At 34.4% G+C, this 22,952-nt stretch overlaps 2 protein-coding genes across 4 annotated transcripts in view; one reads left to right on the top strand and one right to left on the bottom strand.

The window, feature by feature from the left end:
• Nucleotides 1–18,091, bottom strand: part of LOC106667625 (alpha-1,4-N-acetylglucosaminyltransferase-like) — a 36,114-nt gene extending 18,023 nt beyond the window's left edge. The window contains exon 1 of one of the 2 annotated variants that reach the window (XM_014395691.2): nucleotides 17,909–18,091. Coding sequence is in view for 1 of the 2 variants with exons in the window: in XM_024227971.1 (XP_024083739.1) it covers nucleotides 1,137–1,146 (10 nt within the window). In the remaining variant the exon portion in view is untranslated. Of the gene's footprint in view, nucleotides 1–1,136; nucleotides 1,162–17,908 lie in introns of those variants that run through there. The other variant, XM_024227971.1, reaches the window with a different exon arrangement.
• The window catches only part of LOC106667626 (lysozyme c-1-like), a 31,763-nt gene extending 8,811 nt beyond the window's left edge, over nucleotides 1–22,952 (top strand). The window contains exons 1-5 of one of the 2 annotated variants that reach the window (XM_014395692.2): nucleotides 22,067–22,142; nucleotides 22,207–22,337; nucleotides 22,416–22,501; nucleotides 22,566–22,629; nucleotides 22,692–22,952. In XM_014395692.2, coding sequence (XP_014251178.1) covers nucleotides 22,129–22,142; nucleotides 22,207–22,337; nucleotides 22,416–22,501; nucleotides 22,566–22,629; nucleotides 22,692–22,831 — 435 coding nt within the window. In that variant the 5' untranslated portion in view covers nucleotides 22,067–22,128 and the 3' untranslated portion in view covers nucleotides 22,832–22,952. Of the gene's footprint in view, nucleotides 1–22,066; nucleotides 22,143–22,206; nucleotides 22,338–22,415; nucleotides 22,502–22,565; nucleotides 22,630–22,691 lie in introns of those variants that run through there. The other variant, XR_001340607.2, reaches the window with a different exon arrangement.

Raw genomic sequence — 22,952 nt, 5'->3', positions numbered from 1 at the left:
CTAACCACTTGAGCTATCGTGACCCACCTCAAGTGAGTCCTTTTTGCCATTTTTCAAAATTCGAAGGGTGGGGTTGAAATGGGAAGTTGTTGTGCGAGTGGATTGAAGTCAGTAGAGCTCAAGTAGTATAGCAGCGGCGTATTTAGCCGAAGGTCGTGGGTTCGAATCCCTCTCGTGACATTGACTTTTTCATTTCAACCAATACCTTACATAAAGATTTATTAATTGAAAGAAGTTATTTGGTCAATCAGACCACGAAATATAATAGACTTATTATTATAGTCGGGATATATCGCTTTGGCTGCCATCATTTGTTGTAAACTAAACTCTGCCACTGTTCTATGATTTTGGTCTTTTTGTCTTTTTTATAAACGTTAGTGGTGTCTTTGCAAACGTGGTTATTCTCGTTTCTTCTTTTGCTGCTTTTTCTAATTGGTCTGCTTTCTTGTTTCCTTTTAATCCGGCATGGGCTTTAACCCATTGATGAGTTCTCTTCCTTTCTTAGGGTTCGCAAACATCTTCTAATTTCTTCAAAGAGAGGAGGAGAGAGAACTATACGGCCAGTCGAAAACAAAATTGATTTGGACATATTCATGCGAGATGTGATACAAAAAATGAGTGGTAAAGAAAAGACAACAAACAAAGACACATACACAGAAGAGAGAGGGAGGGAGGGAGGGAGAGAGAGAGAGAGAGAGAGAGAGAGAGAGAGAGAGAGAGAGAGAGAGAGAGAGAGAAGAGAGAGAGAGAAGAGAGAGAGAGAGAGAGAGATCGTTTGAATAATTATCCCAGAATAGTGAATATTTATTTTATATTTTGTTTTTCTTAAGATTAATTCCATCTGTCCCACTTTTAAAGGATATTTCATGGAGTGTTTTATTCACGGTCGTTGCTGCTAATTTCATGGCTTTTTAAACATATGCGTGGCATTGTTCAAGACACCAAGAAAAACGAAGCGTTGTTGATGGAAATCAAGAAAATTTCAAACGACACAATAAAATTATATGAATATAGCCTGTGCCCTTTTGAGATATGTACTTCAGTCCTTTTCAGGCCTTTTTTTTTAATTCACCCACCTGGTTTCCCAATATGAGGTCGAGAACCCGGCAGATGGGCAAACAAAAATTGAATATTACCTCGGGACATTTACTTCTCACCATTTTGAGTTGTTCACGTTGTTAACAGCTAATCAAAAGCCGTTCTACTGAAAACTACTTATACTTCACACTAACTAGCACAAAGGAAAAACACTGAATAATGTATGTAAAAGATAAAACACTGACGATAAACTAATCAATCATGAAAAAACACCTGAAGCTACTCAAACAAGGGTTCTTATCATTTGAAAAGTATAAGCCATATCAGAGCACAAAGTAGTGATTTAATCAACATCTACGTCGGGTTTATTCACTGTCGTCCAATTTCCAATTTTATTTTGGCAAAATACAGAAATAAAATATAAAATAAGTGGCTTCGATACAGTACAACCGGGTGATTTGATCTTATTTAGAAAAGCTCCTTGGAAGAAAACTTGAAATCAATTAGCAGATTGAACTGGGGCTTAACTACATCAACAACAAACAACTCTCGGGTTTCGTCGCAATAAGCGCAAAATCGATTGACAATTTGATTCATAATCCGTTTAATCTCGGTTTTAGCCAATTATAATCTTGAGAGAAACAAAACGGCAAAAAATATGCACAAACGACCGTGCAAAATTGGTCTGTCTTACAGTTAGCTACAATTCGGCTTATAGAAAAATCTATAATTTCGGTTAAACTTTACTAAATATGTCATCTTAGTCAAAATCCACAACGTGCCAAAATTATCTAGACCAACTTCAATTTCACTAATGCAGCCCGATTTTGTGAAGATCCACTACAGAAATGATCCTGCTTAAGAAAGACATTTTTCCCAAAAGTACAATTGGTAAAATATCAGAATTGGGACTAAATTTACCAAGGTTTTGCACTAATAAAGGGAAAAAAATCAGGGCTAAAAGTTCTGTAAATTCAGCCTGCCCCTGGACAAATGGACTGACTTTCACGATCAAAAAATCAAAAATTCTGGATTTCAGGCTTTTCAAACGTGAAGGTCGCGGGTTCAAATCCAAACTATGGTCCGAATCTCAGCAGTTTTGGAGTTATTCCACTTTTTCCGATTTTTTAAGATTTCACGACCTTGCTTCAAATAAACAATGATAAATCAAAAACTCAAAGGTTTTGGACAAATCCGTTGATACCATCGAAAACCACGTTAAATTTCCAATAAGATGTGATCAATATTAAACATGTAAACGTTCGTGAAATAAGCGTTTTAGTAGAAAGTTGAAAAACTTACTATGGTGATTCTAAACTACTATTACCAAACATAGAAGCCAGCAAATTTCAGAAAATGTTCTCCATTTAATATCCTTTTTGGTGGTGTAATTTCTTTTTTTAACAACTTTTTTCAAAGGTGAAGAAATTGAACGATTGAAGGAGGAAAGAAAAAAACTGTTGCTGACAGATTGGTATGGTGGATAATTAAAAAAAACTGATTAAAGGATTTTTGGATTATTATTCTCCGATAAAAAACAGTTTTAAGATTTAAAACGTTATTTTTTATTTTTACATTTTTAGTTATCTATGTGATATTTTGTTAACAATATGGCTACTTTTTCTAATAAAGAATACGCTGATATACATCTTATGTATGGGTTTTTGCGGGTTTAATGCGACGGCAGCGGGTCGAAAATACATTGCGAAGGGTGGAGAACATTTCCAATCGAAATTAAAAAACGTTTAATAAACTCATTCAAAATTTCCTTAAGTTTTTATTTTTCATTATTATTAATCGTTCCACCTTACCAATCTGTCAGCAACAGTTTTTTCTTTCCTCCTTCAATTTCTTCGCTGAATTTAATTAATTGAATTTTCCGAAAAATTTCCTTGATTTTAAATTAATTAATCTTTAATTAAGGTTTTGATTGAGATAAAAAGTCAGTGTCACTAGCGGGATTCGAACCCACGACCTTCGGCCTAATGCGCCGCTGCTCTACCACTTGAGCTATCACTTGGACACTAACTTCCCATCTCAACCCCACGTTTTGAATGTTCCCTCCTTTTTGCCATTTTTCAAATGTCGTGTAATCTATTTGATTCTCGGCGACAAATGAAATTAAAGTTGAAAAATTACGAAAAATTGCGAAAATGGCCCCGGTGACCAGAATAATGTAAATGAAATTGATAAAGAATCGCTAATAGCACATTTCGATGAAAATGAATTATCAAACGACGGCGATACGATACATTTCAATTTTGATAGCAATATGACAGATAAACGCCTGCCGATAGTTGACACTCCAGTGAATCACGGAAAAATCATATTTAATATCTCAAGTAGAATTTGAACCATCCGAGCCTCATATTAAAGGTATTCAAATTACATCAAAATAGCAACCAGAAAATTTTAGTTTAGCTTTCAAAGGAAAACATCGAAAAAGAAGTAATCAATTTAATAAAGTCATACTTCTATCCCAAAACAAAATACTACCTATATTTCGAAGATGTGTATGAAGAGTTTTGCCGTGTATTTAATCAATTCTTCAAACAGAATTGGACTTAACGAAATGTACGTAAAAATTAATAGACGTTGAAAACCAAGACGAAATTATGATGTTGTTGATCGACCTGCAAATAATCTATGTGGAGTTTCAATCTTCTTGGAGGTCATTAGGTCTAATGACCTCCATGAAGATAAAAACTCCACATACGATACGAAATTATTGAAAATTATCACATAAGCAAAAGAAATCATAGAGGTCTAGAAGAAACATTTAGTCGAATAAAAGAACTATACTATTGGCCAAATCTAAAAAATTCTACCCAAACTTTTATCAGCACTTGCGAAACTTATCTGCTGGCTAAATACGACAGAACACCATTAAAATTAACTTTCAATAAAACACCTACGTCTACCAAACCGTTTGAAATTGTACACATGGGCACAATCACACTAGATAATGCAAAAGGTTTAACCATAATCGATTCATTTTCAAAATATGCTCAATCAATTCTAAAGACGAGCTAAGGAATCGAAATCGTTGACAAAATAGTTCATTTTATAACCATCACCCATTATCTATCCAAATTGTAGTAGACAACGGGCTTGCATTCAACAATGCCTTATTTCAAGAAATTTTAGAATTGCATAAAATAAGCCTACATTTTATTTGAACTAAGCGCCCAGAATTTAATGGAAGATAGAAAGATTCCACAATACACTTTTAGAACACGTCTTTTCAATAATGAAAATAAATTTAAATCAGACAAAAATAAAATACGCCATTTTAGGATACAATCGCACCAGAGTTCAGTCACAAAACGCACCCCCATTCGAGATTGTCTATGGTCATCATGAAACAGAACACACTCTTTTCTAAATGGACATAAAAAAACCAATTAATTAATAACTACATTGAAAACCATAAAGAACCAACTTCTGTACATTAAAATTACATAATACAACGAATAAATGCCAACAGAGAGGAATTCCCTACATTCCTGAAAAGGTCTATGTACAAATCAAGCAAAAACAAAGAAAAACACAAATAAAAAACAAAACCGAAAAAATTGACACAATAAACAAAAACTGCTAAAATAATACACCAATAATACCCATGCAGAGAAAGGTTGCTCGATGTGTCCCACATACTGGAAACATGTCATGCCTTGGCTCCCTACAGGGTGCGTGTAGGTATGCCATCCAATCTGAAAATGGTACTCGAGCACTGCAGCGGGTTTCTGGGTCCCCTCTTCCGCTTTTTAGGGGAAATTGAGGTTTTTTATTGTTTATAATATGTCTTTTCTGTTGTGTGTCTATATGTTTTGTCTGTTCATGTATTTATTAGCGTGAATGGCGAGGGGTGAGGGTGAAATATAACGTCATCATCGCCCCTCGAACGTTGAGAGCGTATGAGTATGTGTTCAGGGTCGATGGCGGAATATTTATAAAAGTACTCCATCGACCCCAATCTAGATTAGTTTGAGTATAGGTCGGTGGAGGAATATCAAGTATCCACCGACCAAACGGAATGAGTGTACATGGATGTATTTATGTGTATGGATGTAGTGCTTTATATATGTATGAATTTGTAAGAATGTAGTGTTTGAAAGGGTAAATGGAATATAGACTTAGTTGGGGGCTGAAATGACCGAGATGTCGGAAGCTCAAGTAAGAAAAAAAAATAATAATAATAATACCCACACATTTCAAACATTAAACGCCCGCGAAAGAGTAATTATAACTTATCCAAATGTTCCTGAACTGTCGCGGTCTTCAACAGGATTGTCGCATCCTCCAACACCGACACCATAAAGGACATATACAAAACCAAAAATCCAGAAGGATACCAATTAATTTAGAGACAGCAAAACTAGAGATGGTCAGATATCAGAAGAGGTGTCAATTACGAAAGGTGTTGGTCAAGGTTGGATTCTCTCACCTCTACTTTTTTCAGAATTCAGAAAAAATTTTCCGGGATACTCTGGAAGGAAAGAACCAAGGTGTGGAGGTGAATGGAGTTCTTGTTAATAACTTAAGATACGCTGACGACACTGTCCTGCTAGCATCAAGTCTGGCAGATTAGCAAGGTCTGTTGGATTCTGTTGCTACAGAAAGCAGTTCCATGGGATTACGACTTAACGTGGAGAAGACAAAATGGATGGTTATCAATAAAAAACAAATAGTTCACAGAACCTTCTCAAGATTGGCAGTGAGATAATAGAGAGAATATCATCTTATAAATACTTGGGGTGCTATGTCAAGGATAACTGGGACCCTGCATGTAAAATCCGTTGTAGAATTGAACAATCTATAAATTCCTTCCAGAAAATGAGGAAAGTCTTGACAAACCGGGACTTATTTGTCAGGCTTCGTATTCGAATACTTCGACCCTATATGTTTACTTCTCTATGGAGTTGAAACTTGGATCCTTACAGACACATTATGCCGGAAGTTGGAAGCATTCGAAATGTGGACGTGCAGACGAATTCTGAAGATACCTTGGACAGCCAGAGTCACTAATATGGCTGTGTTATAGCGCATGAATAAAAAGCTGGAAATCCTCAATACCGTAAATTGAAGAAAATTACAATATTTTGGACACATAATGCGCAATGAGAAATATCATCTACTGCAGGTTATCCTGCAAGAAAAAATAGATGGGAAGCGTGGCCGAGGGCGTAGAAGAACATTCTGGCTTAAGAACTTAAGCCAATGGTCCGCAGTGAACACAGCTGATCTATTTAGAATAGGTTTGGATCGAAACCAGTTCAGCTACTGATCGCCAACGTCTACGAGGACATGGCACTTGAAGAAAAAGAAAACTGGAGATATCACATACATTGATTCATTATTTCGAGTTAAAACATTTGTTCTCGGAATTAAATAGTATCGTAGTCATTACGATTTTATTAATAAATCAATTACAGATGAAACCTTATCCAATTTTAACTTGATCAACCAAACTAGAATGTTTATAGAGGATAAAATAAATCATTTAATTGCCCACACAACAAAGAGAAATAAAGAAGAAGAAGAAAAATAACTTTATTCTGAGACTGGTGCCCCCTAAGAGCAATATATATGAAATAAATAAAGCAAGTTCCTTCTATGAAATTACAAATAAAATGAAATAAAAATCTTGGTACAATGTATACAAGTAAGGCAAGCTATAAGAAAAAATTACAAGAATATTAAATAAAAATATCAATTATTAACGTAAGGTCTCTGTTTGGAGGGAGAGGAGGTGATTATACAGGTGGGATTTAAAGGAAAAAAAGGAGGCAGCGTGAGTAATAGAAAGGGGTAGGGAGTTCCAGAGTTTAGGGGCTCGGATCATCAAGGGTCTTTCGAAGGTATGGGTTGTATGTTGCGGAAGGATAAGGTCAATTGGGGATGAGCGGGTTTACGAGTGTGATGTGAGGAGTTGAACTGGGGGGATTGGGTGATGAAAGGAGGACGACGAGTGTGATGGACTGGAAAAGCAACCTAGGAAATACTAGGTTGTATTGTATTGTGTTGTATTTATCAATTTTTTTTTTTGACTGGGACTTCCGACATCTAGGTCATTTTAGTCCCCAACTAAGTCAATATTCTATTTACCCTTTCAAACACTACATTCATACAAATAAATACATTCATACACATAAATACATCCATACAGTACACTCATTCCGTTTGGTCGGTGGAATACTTGATATTATTCCTCCGAACACACACTCATACGCTCTCAACGTTCGAGGGGCGATGATGACGTTATATTTCACCCTCACCCCACCATTCGCGCTAATAAATACATGCACTCAGACAAAACTTATAGACATACAACACATAAGACATATTATACAATAAAAAAACCCTATTTCCCCTAAAAAGCGGAACAGGGGACCTAGAAACCCGCTGCAGTGCTCGAGTACCATTTTCAGATTGGAAGGCATGCCTACAAGCTCCCTGTAGCGAGTCAAGGCATGACATGTTTCCAGTATGTGGGACACATCGAGCAACCTTTCTCTACATAAGGGGCACCTGCGCGGGCTTTGGCCCAAGAACAGGTGCCCATGTGTCAACCGCGTATGTCTTATTCTTAATCGCGTAAGGACGATTCCTTGTTTCCGGCTCAGGTTCTCGGGGGGCCATCTACGTATCGTGCTCTTAACGCGCAAACGGACGACCCGCCCACTGACGCTGCCATCTTTCTTTACAGCTAGCTTGGCGTCAGAAGGCCTGATCGCGATGGACCGGTCTGGAGGGTGGGACGTCCCGGCCTTCGCCGCCTCATCCGCACATTCATTATCCTCCAGCCCGAATGAACGTGCCCACGATTAACGTTATTGTTAGTCTAATAAAAATTATAACTGGAAACCTCGATAGGATGGAGAAGCCTACAAATTCATTGGTAATGTTAAATCCAATGAAAGTAATTTGAAGTATCAATTAAATTTAATGTACTCCATAAATAATAAAATAATAAACGATTTCTCCGAAAAAATTAAAACCCTTCAGATAAATGATGAGGAGTTGGAAGTAAAGGTAAATTTAATTGGGAAATATGTGATAAAAAATATAGCAATTATTGAAATAATAAAAGTAAACATTATATCACTTACTCTTGAACACTAGAAGAAATTGAAAAAAAATTGAAAAAAATAAATTGAAATTTTTTGTAAAATAGGGACAATTCACCCTTCCATAATTAGCATTCATGAATTGTTTTCAGAATTAAAGAAATTAGAAAATCATTAAAGAAATAAAATGTGCTTAGATGTTCAGATGTTCAGTTAATAATATCGTTAGTACGAAAATATGTTGTAAATATATTGTAATGTTGAAGTGGATCAAATAATCTACTTTATGGAACTTCCAATTTGTACTGAACACCATTTTGAACTATTTAACATGCAACCTGTCCTGAGTAAATATCAAAATAAATTTGTAACAATTATCCCCCATACTCCTTATACAGCGTGTCTGGCTACTCGTATTACTTTGCCCGTAGATTCTACATTCAAAATGGACCCAAAAAGTCCTAATAAACTATGGTCCGAATCTCAGCAGTTTAGGAGTTATTTCACATTTTCTGATTTTTTCAGATTGCACGAAGTTGTCAATACTAAACTTGTAAACGTTCGGGAAATAAACGTTTTAGTAGGGAAAACTTTGAAAAATATTTTTTTTAAGATGAAAAACTTACTATAGTGATTCTAAAGTACTATTTCCAAACCTAGAGACCAGTAAATTTCAGAAAACGTACTCCATTTAATATCTTTTTTTAGAGGTGCAATTTCTTTTTTAATTACTTTTTTTAAAGATGAAGAAATGGATCGTTTAATAAATTCATTCAAAATTACCTTATTTTTTTAAATTTTCCACCTTACCAACCATTTTGAAAGTAGAATCTACTGGCAAATTAAGTGTGTGTGTGTGTGTGTGTGTGTGTGTGTGTGTGTGTGTGTGTGTGTGTGTGTGTGTGTGTGTGTGTGTGTGTGTGTGATATTTTCTCAATTACATTTCTTTAAGAATTTTTTTTTTGAGTTGACAGAAATTAATATTATTCCATCTTTTAGAAATTTTAAGGAAATTTGAAGGCACTGACTATTAAAAATTTATATTTTTAAAAAGGGCTGAAGTCTTTAAAAGTTTTATGTGAAGCATTTATAGTCATTTTAGTATTTACCAAAAAAGGCGATAAAATATGTTGTACACCATGTTTTTCATTTGAGATTCACTACCGAATCATTTATATTTAAGGTGTTTTGAATTGGTGGTTGAAGACTCCTCCAATTGTGCTCAACTCTTCAAATCGCGTTTAGGGAATAAATGTATAAAATATGTTACTCATCTAAAAAGAAACTACAGCTAGTTCCTGAATAGTAATAAAAATTTTAAAAGAAGTTTTACCAATTTTTTAAATTGAATTATTAAAACCGGTTTATAGGAGGGCACAGATAAGAGATGTTTCCAATACCAGGTGGGAACAACGTCAGAAGAGTATCTACCTTATCTGTATTTCATGGACTTGATTCTAATTTACTATTCACGCAATTTTTATTCGAGGATATCCTAGAATGAGTTTTTTAAAAGAATATATGGATTATATCTAAAGGAAGTCAAAATCTTTGTCGTTCGAGATTTTAAATTGGGCTCTATCTGCAAACGTAGATAAATACATGAGGAAATGCAGCCAGATTTTCTAACAGATTGAATTTATTCGAAGTAACTGTTGTGTACAGTTGGTGGTTGAACTGCTGCATCCTTGTGGATGAGGCTGCTTTGTATTTGAAGGACATAAGACGTTTATATTCGGGGATTAAAAAAGGAAAATTTCAACTGTCAACAATATCACACAAAACCAATATTGCACCACAAGAATTGCACCACACTTTATGCCTTGAAGATGATCTAAATAAAGGTCGAAACGTCGGCCAAAAAAATAAAAAACGTGTTTTTCTAAACTACCCAATTCTTGACCTCTCCTCACGACTGCAACAAATTATTTCAACATTTTTTTTTTTTTTTGCGAACCCAGAGCTTATTCACAATTCACGGATAGACGTCCGATATTACGTAGTGTAGAACCACCAAAAAAGTTTGGACAAAATCCGTGACACACCAACCTGGTCGTCCCCCTTAACAAAGCCAAAATAGTGGCCACCCTTAAGAGTTTAATTAACTATTAGATTATCTAACCTCCACTGATTATCTTACAGCAATATTTCCGTTTAAAGGTAAATAAAACACAAATAAAACTCCCACTTGTGTTTACGATTGGATTTTATAAATAAAGCTTTGAATAGTCAATCTCTTCATTGTTTTTTTGTAATCTATCGTTCCAGTAGTTTGATTTTTTAAAAGTTGTACCATTTTTAGGTTTCAAATTTGTTTGAGTGATTGTTTTAAGTGATGCAAATTCGGCTAGAATGATAGCATTGTTGGAAGATGGAAGAAGTCAAGGGTATGTGGTCAGGGTGCTTGAAAGTCCCAGAACAAATGACCGAAGGGTCTTCCAATCGATTCTGGAGGTTACCCAACAAGGCATGGATCAGGTCGTGATAATTTCACATCTCACAGAGATCTGTTTTATTATTTCGAATGTAACCCGTAATCGACATTCTATCCATATTGAGATCAAGCAACGACTTCAACAAGTTAGAAATGTTAATGTCAGTTTACGTACTGAGGCACTTTCAAAAGCTGGATTACGTGCGAGAAGGTCTGCCACTGGTCCAGAACTTCTGACAAAGCACAGAACAGTTCGGTTAAGTTTTGCAAGAAATCACATCAATTAGTCTGAGCAAAATAGGACAAAAATCTTGTTTTTGAATGGATCAAGATGGACCAAGAGTGCACCCTTGTGAGACGCCGGCTTGTATCTGACTGACTTAGGACTCGTTGCCGCACCTCCCTCTGCAGCAGCAGTCAGTTAGATAGAATTTCAGGATAAAGCGTGTTCAAATTTATAAAGCTAGACCCTATTAAAAGCCTGTGCTACATCTAGGAACGCACCCAAGCCCTCTTTATTCTCTAGAGCAGAGTAGTGTCGTCAACTCTGAAACCATGTTGGATCGCGGAATGATGAGGGTGGAAACCGAAATAGTGAGAAGGTACGTTTTCATGAGTATCTAGGTCGGATATTAAGCGCTTTAATTTGGTTTTGGAAATTAAAGGAAGTAAGCTGATGAGTCTGTAAGAGGATATGTGGTTGGGAGGTTTGTGAGAATAACGACAGAATATTTCCATGGAAAACTATGGCCTTTTGTGAAAGATTTCGAAGTATGGTAGAAGCAATTTGATCAATCCAGGGGATTTTCTACTTAGAAAATTTTGAATGAGGTATTTTACTTCCGAAGGATGAAAAGATTTGACTGGCATAAATTGTAATTAGTACACAAATTTGAGACAGTGTAAAATTCACGAGTCGAGTCAAGTCTTAATTATTTTAACAGGTAACTTTTTTGGAATATCTGCTTTTTTGGTATAGCATGGATACCCGATACTATCCTGTCCTAAAATTTATACAATATGGACATAGCTTCTTCCTTTTATAGTTTGGAATTTCTGCGAGAGAGAGAGAGAGAGAGAGAGAGAGAGAGAGAGAGAGAGAGAGAGAGAGAGAGAGCGAAAGAGAAAGATTTTATTCTAGGACTAGAGACTCCTAAAAATAACAAGGTCACAAAAAGTTTAAAAATATGGCACTTGAATTAATGGCTACGATATTGGCTGATGGCTATGTGTGCGATTTTGGTTTGGTTTTGATGAAGATATGGCTAACCTAACATAACCTTGTTGACAGATGGTCGAACGGTGATATTTTGGTTTGGCTTTGCTAAAATAACGAATAACATCAATATAAATTTTTTGGATTTTGGCAAATATGAGTTACTTTGGTTTACTTAAGAGAAAATTGTCTTGTGTAACAACACAGTAATGTTGATATCTGATGGCTATGAATACTGTTTTGGGTTAGTTTTATTGACGTCATAGATAACATAAAATGACTTTGTTGGCTGATGCCCATATTTGAAACAATTATTTGTCTTAGCTAAAAATGTTGAAGATACCAAAAAATAACTTGGTTTCTTAACTAAAATTATTATGAGTAACCAGAAATAACATAAGGCTGATGCTGTGCTACTTCGGTTTGGCTTCACTGGATTAATAGATTTCTCAAAATAACGTTGTTGGCTATTGGCAAATTCGATAAAAAATTTTACCTTAGATTGTATAACCACAAAGTATGTTGGTGGTGGCACCCATGTTACTTTTTCTTTCCATGGGTTTGGTTTTGCTTAAGATGTTGATAACCAAAATATGAAAGTGCTATGCTTCTAGATTACAAACATCGTCCTGGCCAAATATCTCTGGGGTTAATTTTAAAATTTGAGTATCGAGGATCGAAAATATTTTCTAATCCTATAGTGCGCCTTGTCTCGTTAATAGCAACAATCCAACATCATGAACAATTCATATGTTTTTTTTTATATTATCCTTCTTAGATGGTATGTACACTAATCCTTTTGTTTTGCTATTGTTTATTAGCCTTCAAATTGTACAAAGTTATTTGCATTTAGGGATTATCTTCGTATGTTATCTATCCGAGGCGACATAATCCAGGCCGAAATTACGACTATTTTAAAAGTCAGTCTTGGTTATTAGCTATTCAACTTTCCCTTTAAAAAGAAAACAAAACTGTTCTAAAAGAAGCATAGATTCTAGCTAAAATAATTATAATTAGTTAAATGTAATAGTTTGTTCTATTAGTAATAATTCATAATGGGTTTGGCCCATAAAAACAGGTTAGCTGGATTTTAAGAGTACGAGTCCTTAATTCAGTCTCCAGCCGTTCAAAGATTTTATCCAGGGTTTAGAACTGAATTGAACGTGACTGAGCTAAATTGAGAGGTCATTCAATATTTTTATAGATGTCATTGTGATTTAAAGTTATCACAGACCGTCCTTCAATATTTCAATGGAAGCATACCGTCAACATGAATTGAAACTAACGGAAGTAAAAGTCAGCGAATAAATAATAACGGTTTACAAAATGTATAAACAACGTATATAAAGAATAAAGGCTCTTTTGTATTCTATATGATGTAATTATTTATGCTGGAAACGTTATCTGGTACTCAAAACCTGTCAGTGAGGCAAAAATTGGCCGGATCGTTTGAAGATTTTTTTACGTTTTGTCATATTTCGTTTGCTTAGCATTAATTTCGAATTTTCCTTCGGTATTTGAAAGCCAAATACTAATCTTAAAATCAATGACTAACCAAACAATTTTATCTCCTTTGTCTGACTATCAAAAAAATAAATTCCTTTTTCCATCCCTAACCTAGTCATACTTTATAATGCCCATGATAATAAAATAAAACCTATCAAAAAATATCTACAATACTTCATTCCATATTATTTTTCTAATGGAAGCTATTTATTATGTTTAGCTATGTACAACTTTAATTTGTGTACATAAATTGTTATGTTTAGCTACGTACAACTTTAATTTGTGTACATAAATTGTTATGTTTAGCTATGTACAATTTTAATTTGAGTACATAAATTGTTATGTTTAGCTATGTACAACTTTAATTTGTGTACATAAATTGTTATGTTTAGCTATGTACAACTTTCATTTGTGTACATCAGTTGTTATGTTTAGCTATGTACAACTTTAATTTGTGTACATAAATTGTTATTAATATTTTCTAGATAAAATAAAGCTCAACATCATTTCGTACGTTATTGCTTTATAGAGTAAATCGTTGAAAAAATGTTTCACAAGATTTTATTATATTTCACCATAAAATAAGAACAATAAAAAGCATTAAGTAAATTTATACTATATTTTAAGTCAATGTATATAAATTTTAACTGTACTCACAATTACCTGAATAAGAACAAATTTAATCTGACAGTATACGGGCTGTCGTTATGTATATTATCATCGGCGCGTAGTTGAAGCGACTAATTGTAAGTCTGAAAACGAGAACTGTATCGGTCACAGACGAGTAATGATGGCATTGTGTCAGGGATGATTTATTCAACCAGAAACCCAAGGGACAGAGGGAAAAAGAAAACACCGGTAAATAACTGAAGCGTTTATCCTTATTGGTTTAGATCAGGGCTTCCCAACTTTATAGCCACCGGACCCATTTCACAGAACAAAATCCAGGGCGGACTCCTATCATTTAAGTATTTAAAATTGGATGCTTAAAGTATTTGGTAAATTAAAATTTTATAAATTAGCCAGTCCATTTCTATTGATAGAGTCAGTATATGGAGCCTGTCGATGGAGGAGGATATAACTATTTAAACGAACATTAGATTGACATATTTAACTTTGATTAATGAATTAATGAGATTGTTTGTTGAGAGGTTGTTTTACCCCGCATAATTTGGGTATGTTGAATTTAATTTTTGACAGCTGGAGTCGAATGACGGGTTCAGCATTTAGACAGATCGGTATTTAGTTTTAGCGGCTGTATAGATAAAAAATCGGGATTCGCGTAGCTAAGTTGAGGCAAATGGAAGAACATGTTTTGCATTTTCAACGAGCGGTTGAAATCTTTTGTTATGGAGACCGAGCTAAAAATGGGTGTAACTATCAGATTCGAAAGGAGATTTCAAGGTAGAGTCTGAACTAATGTCTATCCAAATTCGTACTCACATGAACACAGACTTTTTGGCATTGTCGAAACTAAAAACGGTTTGACCATCCATTAGTCTTGCATAATTGTATCTGAAGCACTTGGGAAGTGTGCTCAAAGGGCATCTAACTTCGAATTCGCAAGCTCCAGTTTGTTCTCCAGCTTTTCCATCTCAACAGATTCAACCCAAAACTTTTATTTTGAAGGCGCAAACTTTGTCATTAACATCGAAAGTTGTGATACTCTTCCCTTGCAAAGAAAGACCCATATCATTCATTTTAATGAAAATATCTGATAAATACGACAGTTCCGGCCATTTCTTATCATTGAAAACGTTGGCCAATTTGACATTATGGTCCATCAACAGAGTAATTCCTATAATCGTGAAAGTGCTTTCCCACGAGACAGCCACTTCACTTCTGAATGGTGAACAGGGAATGATGGAGGCTTCCCATATCGTCATCATCATAGTATTGCGAAAAGTCTTAACTTCAATGGTTTGTACAAACTCATCCAAAACTTTCTTAAGGCTGGTATTTGATTAACAGACTGCTGCTGCAAAATGACAAAATTTCGTTTTCATTGCACATTGCTGTTAGTTTTTAAATTTTATTTATTCATCCAATTAGAAATTTTTCCCGGAGTTAGCCGCGGACCCACTAGTTAGGGATTCTAGTTAGTCGCGGATAGAATTTATCGCTTAAATATTTTCGAAGGTTTTGATTCTCTGAGTTCTTTTTATCAAACGTTGGGCAAACATTTATTGGAGTTTGCTTTTGATTTTTTTTTCGAAGATATTAAATTTTTTTGTCTTTCTTTGGTCACGTGTAATCTTGTTGTCACTGTATGTTGATGCATTTTTTATATTGAGTCATAGGTAGTTTTAATTGCATGTTTTTATTTTAATTATCTTGGGTGACGTGTAATCTTGTTGTCACTGTCTATTGCTACATTTTTTCATATTGAGTTATAATCCATAATCCAATATTCTACATTAGTTACGGGTAATTAAGTTAGTCAGTAAGTAATGCTTTGTTTACTTATTCACTGATTAATCTATTTACATTCTGCCCTTCCATTCTGCTTCGCCTAAAGATCACTTTCAGTTAAACTTTTTCCTTCGTCGATTTCATGTGATATTCTTATTCTTAAGCCTTTTTTACTGTTTCTTGTAAGACATTTGAGTGAGTAGGACAGTGTCAGGGTGACAAAATCATTATAAGGAGGAAACAGCCAGCGGAAAGTCGCCAGGAGATTCAGTGTAAACCACTCTACAATAGGAAAGGTTCTTCGGCGCTTCAGAGAAACAGGGCTTAGCTAGCACTAGAAAGCCAGGACAGGTCGAGTTAGGTCTTCGAGCAAGAGAGATGATAGATTCATCGGTTATCAGGCTCTAACCGCAGCATAACTGGAAAAGAGATAAGAAATCTGATAAGATAAATCCGAAATGCTTCATTTCCTCCATGACTACGAAGAAGAAGGTTCAATAAAGTCAGGACCCGGCACCCGGCACCCGGCGCGTGGACCTCTTCTTATCACATCTCAGAACCTGACCAGGCTTCAATTCGCATGGAACATTTAAATTGGACATTGGAAGATTGATGAGATATGAGTTCAAATCTTCAGATGATCGTATTTTCAATCGAGAAGCTCAGGAAAAAGATATACCCTATGTTGCTCAGGTGGGATTCCATAATGGGACATTGATGTTCTGGGGTAGAATTTCCTCGGACGCCCGCACCGAATTGGTTACGAGGAAGAACTCTAACTTCACAGTACTTACAAGATACATGATCGAAGAACATTAGTGTCATTTGATGTGGATCGGTGAGAGATTCTTGCCTCATAGAGTACGTATTGTGCATGACTACTTGAATCAGGTTGGAATTGAGATGTGGTATGGCCAGATTTTTGGGCCAACTTAAGCGACGAATACGTCGGCGAAACCCAGGTCCTAATACCCTAGAAGAGTTGGAAACGTCTGTTCTTGATGAATGGGAAATAATTATTCAGGATTTTATCAGAAATCTTTTCCCCGTTTAACGGACTTGATTCATGTCAGTGGTGGAAATAATTGGTATCAAAGGGGACTAAAAGTTTTTGTACATTTTTATTTGTTTTTGAATTTTTTGTTTTTTTAATCCACTTAAATCCAATAAACATCCTAGAAACCCTATGATACACAATATCCGCTATGATGCTTTAATGACTTTAAGAAAAGGGATGGGTACTTTTCATGGGTAAAGTGACATGGTGACAATCGGTTCAATATAAAAGTCGATGATCTGGCAAATAAAATACGGAGTATTTGAAAGGTGGTAAATATTACGACAGACTATGATTTTATCTCTCAAGTAAAACATTTTAAAATCCGTTGGCAACGTGTAATGACCAGGAAAAGACCAATAAAGGGCTGTATTACGCAGAGATACAACCTAGGATACACTTCAAGCGTTGGTTCAGCCGGATTATTAACTTGCCACGTCGTTTTTTCACTGTATTGTAAGACTCCGATTTAATCATAACAGGGTCCCATACCACATGTATAAAATCGGTTTTGCCGACCGAAACATCTGCCATTGCGATAAAAGGACAGGAGCCGATGCCGACCACACTTTTCCAGCATGTCCCGCCACTTCAAGAGGAAGAAGGAAACTGTCGACGTTGTGGTCAAGCATGGACTGCTTACAAAAATGTCCCTTCTGCTACAAAGAATGCCTAATTTGGATCTACTGGATGCTAAAAAAGTGACAATCTGGTTTAAAGAATTAATAAACTAAAATCACCGTTCCTTTTCGATTGGCGTGGCGGATGCCGACTAGTAAAGAAAAAAACCTAGGTAATAAACATTTTTAAGTGTCTTATTTTTACAACCAAACCTATTATGCCTGGTAGGAAAAATATGAGTAAACCTAAATACATTAAAATTTAAGAGTGGTGCGTTTATTTTTCCCATCAGTGTAAATCTTGAAATATTGCGCAAATTAAAGTCGACAGTTTAATCAAGTATTTACTAATTTTATTTCTTTATTGTATATTTTATATTAAATAAGAAATAAAGCATCTAATTTATGGAGAAATTACGCGCATTGAATAAAAATTTATATTTATTTATGAACATTTTTCAACAATATGTTCCGTTTTGATTTGTTTTTTCTCCCCGTTAATTTTGACTTAATCTTGGCTTGGATTTGTAAGGTAAATTTAATATTTGGACTTACAGAAGCGTGTTTTTCCCGAATGACTCTGCGACTTGGGTCTGTGGCAAACGGGGCAGGCAGACTGGAAGATAAACTCGTTGGGAAGAGGGCCTAGGCGACGAGAGGGGGTACCCGGGTCCTTCCTACCTTCTCGCTCAGTGGCGTTCCCGAGGGAATGCGAGCACCGTACGCAGACGGCTGGAAAAATTTATTTCGCCCTATTCCCGTATTCATATTTTACGGATGAGAAGTTACGACGAGCATAAAAGACATGCCGTGAATATTTTCTCCCCCGAAGGCTGTCAGTAATCCCAAAAACGCAAAACATCTTGAAAAAATATTGTTTAATATATATACTTTTTCTACAATTGATGGCTTGTATACTGCAGTATTCCAAGAGAAACTAAATATTGTCTTGTTTGATACAATTTTGGAAAAAATTAAGCTTAAAGCTTATAGTGAAATAAAATAAAAATATTTCTCCTATAGCATCTCCAATTTATCATTTATTAATACAACTGTCTATAGATCAGAAGTATGTCATTTCCGCCATCATTGCTCTAGTTTTACTGCAAACAATGCTATCGCATTGATGACACATCGCATTCTCTTTCGATCGAGCAAGGCAACTGGGTTTGCTCTGGAAACTCAAGGGCACACTCCTTAAATGTCCGACAGGTTAGAGTATGGTTCGGATTGTCACACTCTCCTTTGTACAGGGTGGGTAGATGCGTACCTCAGGGCAGCGTCCTCAGCCCACAACTGTACTCCATATATACTGCTGACATCCTTCCCATCCGTACAGACATCTGGTCCATCCCCATTTCTATGAATGGTCATCTGATTTTATTAACTATTGTTGTGTGCCTGAATTGTTTGGTTGATGTTACTTGAATAACTTGAACAATTATGCAAATACACAAATTCACACATAGACTGGTAACTGCCTTACGTTGCACATCCTTCTTAAGTATAGCAACATTTTTTAAATCTGCCTTGGCATTGATTTTCATGGTTCCTACTTTGGTCTAACCCTTTCTTTTGATCTTATTTGTCATTGTATTGTCTGACAAATTATCAATTTCTAAAATATGTTTAACAAGGAAATTATATAGGATAATTAATTTAAATGTGAAAAGTATTATTTCTTTTTCAATGGTGACTGGTGATAATGATATCTATTCTATGCTTGTAAAATTTAATTAAAAGATTAAACAAATTCATCTTTTCCTTATTTGGTGATAAGATTATTGTCAAGAAGAGCTTAGATCTTAATTAAAATGTGAATTTTTTTGTTTCATAAATATATTTGCTTGATCTAGAAAAAATGAGAAAAAACATGTAGCATCTTGTACCGTACATAAACTAAAACTAAATCATTTAAATCAATCAGTAAACTATTTATTTGCTGGTTATATAATTATTCTGAGTAATACCAACCAGAAAAATGTCAAGCCACAACTATTCAGCCTTTTATTTTATTTTATTTTTTTTTTGATTATTTAACTATTCGCTGGCTGCAAAAAAAAAATTTANAGATATAGAGAGAGAGAGAGAGAGAGAAAATTAATAAAACTATTTAATCATAAATAAGATAAAATAACAAACAATTCTTAGGCATTTCAATTTAATAATGGTTTGTGATGATGGATCAGACATCTGGATAATATTTATTGACATATATAACATGGGAAGTTGGGAAGTTTATGGGCCTGCAAATAGCAGCATGTTTGTACTTTGTTCTAGTTTTTCAAGCATGTTTTGCAATCTGCAGCCATTTGAAAGTCTCGATCTGTTACAGACTCTGCTTTTATATAAAATAAGTCAATATCCTAAAATGCTAAAAAATATCTCATTTGTACTCAGGTTGACTACTGAATAGGCATAAAACATACAATGTATATACATCACTACCCTATACAAGACAAATCTGCAGTCACTCATTATGTCACAGTTTATCTAATTGTGCTCACCCCATAACTCTTATAAAACTAAGTCCTCTTCACTCATCTTACTGCTGACTATAAAGCAGACCTTGGTGTTTGGGTGGTTTTGAAAATGAAGGTAGTGCTTATAAGCAAGCATACTGCGTGATCTCCATATTGAAGTGTGGGATGTTCACATCTCTGTGTATATCGCTATCGTGAACATACTAAGGACCATCTATCATATTTCTTAGAACTTTGTTTTGAAACTGTTGTATTATGATTGTATTGCTTCTTTTGGCACACCCCCACATTTGTATATTATAATCCATTTAGGTTTTAATATGTGATTATAAATTATTATTTTATTTTGTATTTATAACTTTTCCAGCAAATCAAGTTCTTTCTTTGTCTCTTTGATATGTGCTTCCCAATTTATTTATTTTTTTTTTTTTATTCATGCCTAAATATTTTAGTGAATTCTGGGAAGGAACTAGTTTAACAATTGGAGATGAGTGATTTGTCTACTAATTTTCTATTTGTGAAAGATTTTTTTATGCAAAGTATGGTTGAGTTGAAAAATTAGAGTAATGAGTGGGTCTCGAACCCACGACATCTGGATCAGTACCCGGTGCTTTTACCACTTGGGCTATCATGACTTCTGTCCTTGAACACCAACTATTCATTTCAACCACTATTATTAATTAACATAATTTTACACCATTGTACAGAACATGAGAGTACTTTTCTGCATAGAGAATTGTGTATAAATATATTTTTAGAAAAGTTGTTGTCATGTCAAACAGTTTATTTCCGTACACACATGCCTGTGTTCTCTCTAAGCGTTTGTCAAAGAGGCCAATTAATTTTTGTATGTTAAGCCTGAAAACGAATAAATATTGAATCGGCCATTGGGAAGGCAGTGAATGAACGAAAACTATTCATTTATGTTTGTCAAGTTTTTTTGACAAGATTCAATATTAGCTTACGGTAATAGAATTTTAAAGGGAACAACTGAGTAAATATGACCAGATGCGCAAGTTAACATGGTCACAACTACAATAAATAGTTCAATGATATGACTATTTCTGGAATTAAGCCTTTTACAAGGAGTCTTTAATATATCCTTGGCTCTAAAGTATCGAAATCAAATTCTACTTTTCTGAATGCCTTTGGTCACATCATTTACACTACCATACCAAATAACACCCTGCGGACTAAAATAACAACAATCACGAAAAGTGCAATTTTTAATCAGTTATTTATTTTACCTGGATGACAGATTTATTTAACAGGCAGCCACACCCATTTTTTATATGTACAAATATTAGAAAAGTAACTGTTTAAAAAGTAGGCTAAAATTTACAATGAAATAATATAATAGTATATTTATATAATTTATAAGGAATAATAATTAAAGTAATGACATTTATAATGACATTAATGATTTAAAAATAAAATTTGACTAAAATATAATATTATATGAAATTAATAATTAAATGTTTTGATAAAAGTAATAATCATAATAATAATAAAAATTAAATCAATATCACATTAATACATTAAAATACACAAATCTACTAATATCCAATGAATTCAGTTCTTCCAATCCAAAGTCCTCAAAATCATAATCAACACTCCCAACTTTTCTCCCAATACCACCCTCCACAACGACCTCAAAATACCCTTTGTAAATAAAATAAATTAATCCCCACCAAATGTTCCACATTCCAATGAAAAACTATCACATCCTAACACATCAGAACGATCCATGTCCAATATATCCATCCCTACAACCCAGTATGGCTATCGAAGCGGAGATGACCTCCTTATGAATAGTTCATAAATTCAGAAAGCTGGGAGAGCAACAATGGATATTTGTAAATTATCAATATTGTATCACATAATATAATGAATATATCAGTACAGATGGTAATATATAATAATTTAAAAACAAAATAAATATTGTAAAAGTTGTAAAGTTCTAAAAGCATGTAAAATTTTCTATGGATCGGTAGAAAAAGTGATCACATTTTTGCAGTTTTTGAGAATATTTTGAAACAATTGAATAAGTGAAAAATTTTAACTAAAAAATTTTTTATTTTTTCAAAAACTTGTACTCAGCAGCTTTTTGAAGTTCAAAAAGCAAATATTGGGCTTTGTTTATTTGATTTTTCTTTCAAAGTGAATTAATGATTGATTAAATTGCATGAGCCATTGTTGCCTATGCCAGAGACAATATTTGTTGAGCTAACGCACTTGTTATAAAGAGTTTCTATTGTAAATTCTTTGGTAGTATTGAGTTCGTCACCAGCCATGTATGAGTTAAGGTGTTGAATTTATTTATTTATTAAAATAAAATAAATACATGTAATTTAATGTAATTTTTTATAGGAATTTTCTCAAAGTGATTTTTGCAATTGTTGCCGTTTTTGTTGTTGGGACAGAATTGAAAAAGTTTACTAAATGCGAACTTGCAAAGGAGCTAACAGAAAAAGGGGCCAACACAAGTGATTTGCCTAAATGTAAGTTGTTTTGAATGTTTTTCTGTTCGATTTGGCATAACTTCCTATGCACTTCGTTTCAATGTTATTGTTTTTAAGGGATTTGCATAGCTGAACAAGCAAGTAACTTGAATTCAAAAAACAGTACTCGTTTTAACACTATGTATTTCGTCGGTTTATACAAGGTATAGTTTACGCTTTATAGTATCATTAAGAGACGGTGATTTATTCTTTGTACTATTTGTACAGATATCGAATGCTCACTGCTCGACGACCAATGAAACTAGTGGAACGTGCAATGTGACGTGCCAAAGTAAGTATCAAGAAGGAATGGCACTGTTCAAAAGGATTAATAAATACTGATTTTATACACAGCTCTCCGTCAAGACGACATTACTGAACAGGTGAAGTGTGCTCTAAAACTGAAGGAAGAGTATGGATTCCAGTATTGGAGTACGATCTGGAACCGAACATGCCAATACAATAATTATACGTTGGATTGCCCCACATCTTAAGGGACAAATATGTCATTTTTGTCTTACAGTAATAACATATCTATGTTTCAACTATGAAGAAAAATATGTAAGCTTATTGCCTGTCAAACTTTGTTTTCTTACAAAAAAGAAAGTTTTTTTA

Source organism: Cimex lectularius, unplaced genomic scaffold (assembly GCF_000648675.2).
Source record: "Cimex lectularius strain Harlan isolate CLEC.00 unplaced genomic scaffold, Clec_2.1 scaffold74, whole genome shotgun sequence".
Classification (NCBI taxonomy): Eukaryota; Metazoa; Arthropoda; class Insecta; order Hemiptera; family Cimicidae; genus Cimex; species Cimex lectularius.
The sequence above is the reverse complement of the archived record's forward strand: the minus strand, read 5'-3'. Positions and strand labels throughout refer to the sequence as shown.